This window comes from Lynx canadensis, chromosome B2, assembly GCF_007474595.2.
Source record: "Lynx canadensis isolate LIC74 chromosome B2, mLynCan4.pri.v2, whole genome shotgun sequence".
In the NCBI taxonomy this organism is placed as follows: domain Eukaryota; kingdom Metazoa; phylum Chordata; class Mammalia; order Carnivora; family Felidae; genus Lynx; species Lynx canadensis.
Genome location: NC_044307.1, coordinates 25627955 through 25632947, shown reverse-complemented (window position 1 = coordinate 25632947; position 4993 = coordinate 25627955). Strand labels below are relative to the sequence as shown.

General features: G+C 39.7%; 1 protein-coding gene across 1 annotated transcript; it reads right to left on the bottom strand.

Annotated features, from left to right (window-relative positions):
* Positions 1-2952: 2952 nt before the first annotated feature.
* On the bottom strand, positions 2953-3606 carry LOC115513292 (NHP2-like protein 1; the record flags this gene model as incomplete). Its single annotated transcript, XM_032593303.1, is given in 2 exon segments — positions 2953-3446; positions 3448-3606. Coding segments are annotated over 2 exon segments (513 nt in total), but the record flags the coding sequence as incomplete, so codon positions are not given.
* Positions 3607-4993: the final 1387 nt, after the last annotated feature.

The window sequence follows — 4993 nt, the reverse complement described above, 5'->3', positions numbered from 1 at the left end:
GTTACACTGCTCAAAGTAGACTGACAAGGCCAGTTGAAAACAATAAAGTTAAGCAGTGGGTTATTAAAAGAGAAAATTTAAGCCTGGCTTTTATTGCTTTACAATGTTCTCATTTCCTGCAACCTTATAATACAGTTCAAATTTATCTGTATCTATGCTGATTTTAAAAGAAAGTTTAAATTTGGTTAGAAAAGTTGGTATGGTAGATTCATTTTATTTTTCTACCATCACCATCTAGTGGAGAAAACTTTGAACTTCAGACAGAATGAGCTAGGGTTCAGGAAAAGAAAGAATAGAGGCATTGTGTGTCAGGTACTACACTACACACTTTATATTTATAAAGTCATCTAATTCTCAACTGCAGGTCATGTAGTGCGTCATGGAGGTAGGCATTGTTCCTCTTTTAGATTTGGAAACTCAGTCTGAGAAGTTGAGTACCTTGCCCAAGGTCACACTGTGGCCAGCTCAAACCCACATTCCTGAAGTCCAAGTCAAGTGCCATTTTCACCTCACAGTACATCCAAATAGCTCAGTTTTATTCATGGAAGTAAAATATACAAACACATATGGAGAATTTTGTCTTTTCTTTATGTTTTTCCCTCTTTCTTATTATTTCTTATATACATATGTCAATATATAATATATATGAGCAAAGTATATATGTTAAAAGAAAATAAAATTATACTATAGAGTTTTGTAGCTTCTAATTTTTACTCCATATTACATATTTTCCCATTACAATAAATACTTTAGATTTACTCATATATACATACTAGGTAACAATAAAGACAGACCATATGTAATCATATGTAATGTAAATATACAGTGTAATCTTGAAATGCATTTCAAAAGACTGGTAGAAGCTGCTAAAATAGTAATAAATCTGATCTATGAGTAGATATTTCTATAATATGTATTATTTCTAAAAACAAAAACAAAAAGAAACATTTTAAGCCTTACAGTTACCAAAAGGAAAGAGAGTCAAGAAAGAAATTTCACAGTTGTCTAGTTTATTGTCATTATTTAAAAATAATTTGCCTGTGTTAGGGGTGACCATATATGCCTATCTTTCTATAATTGTTTAAAATTAAGATACCATATTACATTTCCATCTTTAGTAATACTTTTCTCACAATCTGTTTTGAAAGCAGCCCTACAACCTGAAGGGTAGCAGGATTTGCCACACAAAAATATACCACTTTGGCAGAAGGATTACAGCTGACCCTTGAACAACAAGGGCCTGGACGGGGTGAGTTCATTTACATACGACTGGTATGTGGAATTTAAGAAACAAAACAAACAAGGGGGGGAGAGAAGCAAACCAAGAAACAGACCCTTAACTCTAGAGAACAACTGATAGTTATCAGAGGGGAGGTGGGTGGAAGATGGGTTAAATAGGTGATGGGGATTAACAAGGGTACTTATGACAAGCACAGGGTGTTGTATGGAAGTGTTGAAATCACAATACTGTACTATACTGTAAATGGATTTTCTCTTCCTTATGATTTTCTCAATATCATTTTTTCTCTAGCTTACTTTATTGCAAGAATACAGTATATAATAAATACAACATATAAAATGTGTGCTAATCCATTGTTTGTGTTACTGATAAGGCTTCCCATCAACAGTAGGCTATTAGTAGTTAAGTTCTGGAGGAGTCAAATGTTATGCATGGATTTTTGACTGGAGTGGGAGTGGGGGGGCTCCACTGCCCCTAACAGTGCAATTGTTCGAGGGTCAACTAAGTGTATTTTGAGGTGAAGGCAACTAAGAAGCAGCAGATACAAGAAAACTCTCTACTCTCCCTGCTATTTGCCTAAAAGCAGAACAAAAATTTGTAAAGGTGCTCCCCGCTTCCCCCTTTACCAGAAAGGACACACAGTATATTAGTTACCATAGATAACTCTAGACCCTTATCAGCCCACAGATGGCATGAGAGGATCTACATAACAAACTTTACTTACTGGTCCTTATCTTCAATTAGTTTCCCATATATTGACCTCCCCACAATTTGCCACTCTTGAAACAGTCCTTTTCCTTTGTCTTGTCACTCGTCTACAAATTTATTATTCTTTTAAGATGCTATATAAGCCCAAGTTCATCACTAAGTTCTTCATGTGTATGAGTGCTGTACATGTTAATACATTTGTTTTTCTCTTTCTTTTTTAAACTGGAATATGAATGTATTTCTTTATTAGGATGCTCACAAGAATGGCACACTAGCACTGTCCTTCTGATGTGATAAAGAATACATACATCTGACCCATATTGTGGCAGGGAAGGGTAAAGGCTCTCAGAACTGGTACCAACTATCCACTGAAGACATCTCCATTCACCAGAGAGGATGCTTCTTGAATCCGAACATATCTGCTGTAGCTTCCACTCAGGTCTCCATGACTTGCCCAGACTGCATTCCAGCATCAGTTGACTCTCTTTACTCTTGCCACTTTGGAATCCTTCAAGACCTAGGTCAACTTCCCCATGTCTAACTGGCCCAGGTGCAGCCTCTGGAATTCTGCAGCACATCTTTGGTAGGCTGCTGCCCTGGCACCCTCAGGGGCATGTTTAGGAGTTGGAAGGAGAGGTGGAGGAAACACATTACCGAAGCAAATGGGGCAGATTAGCAAATGACACTTGGACATACACCTAACAATCTCACAGGATACATGCTTTGTCCCCAAATGATACATAATCCCCATAGAGAGCAAACGTGTATGGAATGATTTTGCACACCAGGCACAGAGGATAGAAGTGAATGGTGTTTACATCCATCATGTCCTACACACAAAAGGAAGTTAGTGCCTGAAAACTGGAACCAGATCTCTATCCTGGCTCTTTCCTGCCTTTGAATGGTGTCACCACTATGTTTCTGCCTGTGCTCAGCATTAGTTCATTTTTCAAAGGAAGGATAAGATGGCACACAGAGTAGAATGGAGATTGGGCTGGGGTTAATACATGCATAACAACCTATAAAACAAAAATAATACAAAAAAGCAAAAACCATCTTTAGTACTATAATGCAACAAGAGAAGGTAGCTGGAGATACTACATGCTAACATAGACACTATGACACATGTCCCCAAGGGAAGAACTCAGTGTGGAAGGAGCAGAGGCCACCGTTTTAGACTGAGTCTTTCAATGGACAGCTGAACGGACTGGATTTGCTGCTTCAGCTGTGACCCTTCTTTGATGGTAACAGAAGAGGTGATGATAGTCCTGGAGAGCCCACAGGCCCACCCCAGGGCCCGCTTGGAGCGCACAAACATGTAGGGCACGTTCTTATCCTCATATAGCAGTGGAAGGTGCAGGATCATCTCCAGCGGCTCAGCATCTGCAGCCATTACGATGAACTCAGAGTTGCCTCTGCTGAGGGTTCTGGTGGCTTCATTAGCTCCTTTCCAAAGCTGTTTGTAGTTACATGACTGCTGAACAAGGTCCAGTAGTTTTCTTGGTGAGGTGGGTGTCTGTGAGGGAGTAGGCCTTTGGATTTATCTCAGCCTCAGTCACTGCAACTCCCAGGTCCTGCCACCCATCTGGGAGAGCAGACACATCAGAGCAGCAGCATGTGCCTAGGCGCTGTTTTTCTCTTTTTAATCTGCCTTTTTTAAATTTAATTTACAGGGGCCAATAAACGTAAGATGGATAGAGGGAAAAGACGTTTTCTCTCCTTCAGAACCTTCTTTTCTAAGTACTTGGCTTCTGTGATGTTCCTGTGATGGTTGCTCTGGGGATAGGTAAATTTCAGATTATGATCACCAAAGAATAAAGATTCTTAACTCATTTTAGCATACCTTTTCTATTAATCTTATTTTTCCTTTGGGACTAATCTAGTTTGAAAAACCATGAAAAATCAGATCTCACACCTTTGCACAATTACCAGGAAGTTGGGCCACTACACACTTTACAGCCAGAATCAACTGAAACAATGCTTCCTTTACTCTCTCTTTTGATTACCACCTTTTATCTAATTCTGGTTCTTTGTGAGTCATTCCTCTTTTTGTAAAATCATCTTATATAAAAGACTTATAAAATCCTTAGGTGTTTGCTTTGGGACAAGTTTCATGGAGATGTTCTTGTGCAGATTAAATAAAAATCCCATACTTGTCAACTTTTAGAAAAGTGCATCCTTTCCTACAATTCATTATTTTTTCATTCATTCCCCCTCAACTTATTCTCTTCCAAATTATAAAAAAAAAAAAGAAAAATGCATGCTTCTGATACATTTTTGAAGGAGAGCTTTACAGAAAATAGAAAATCACAAAAAATGGTAACCCTATCATTCGAAGATACACAATACCACACTTGGATGTTTTAATCTCATTTTTTTCCATTTATGGTGGGCATTTTCTATCACTGCCTATAATGTAACTTTAACTGGCAATAAAATAACATTTTATTGCTATGGGGGTAAATATGCCTAACTTGACTAACTCACCCCATTTAGAACTAAGCTAATTTTTAACTATTAAATATAGAAGACAGGAGACAAGCATCTAAGTTTGTGCTTCAGGTAAAAGGCTCGTGGATAAAAAGGTCAAAAATCTAAAAGAGGGTGAGGTGGAGGATGTTCTCCTTATTTGCATTTCTCTGAGGTAAACATTTTTTTTTTCATACGTGTAGTTGTTGCATTGTTTTCTTTTGTTCCGGTCCTTTGTCCAGTTTTCTTCTGGAGCGGTTTGGTATTTCCCAATTTCCCTTTAATTACCAACAACCTGAGGGGCCTCCTCTCCCCGCCCGGCCGGCCCCACACGCCCGCTGGGTGTGAAAAGCCGCTTTCCCAAGAGCAATCTCGGCGCGTTTTCACCGACTCCTTTCCGGTGTCACCGGCCTCGAAGGGCGCGGAGGGAAGCCGTTATCGCCACCGCGCACTTCTGCGCACGCGCAACCCGCCACCCTCACGGCCCCTCACAAAGGTGGCTCTGGCGGCCGGCCGGAAGTGGACGCTCAGCGGTCAGGGCGGGGTACTGTGTACTACACTTCCCGAAAGGCTGCG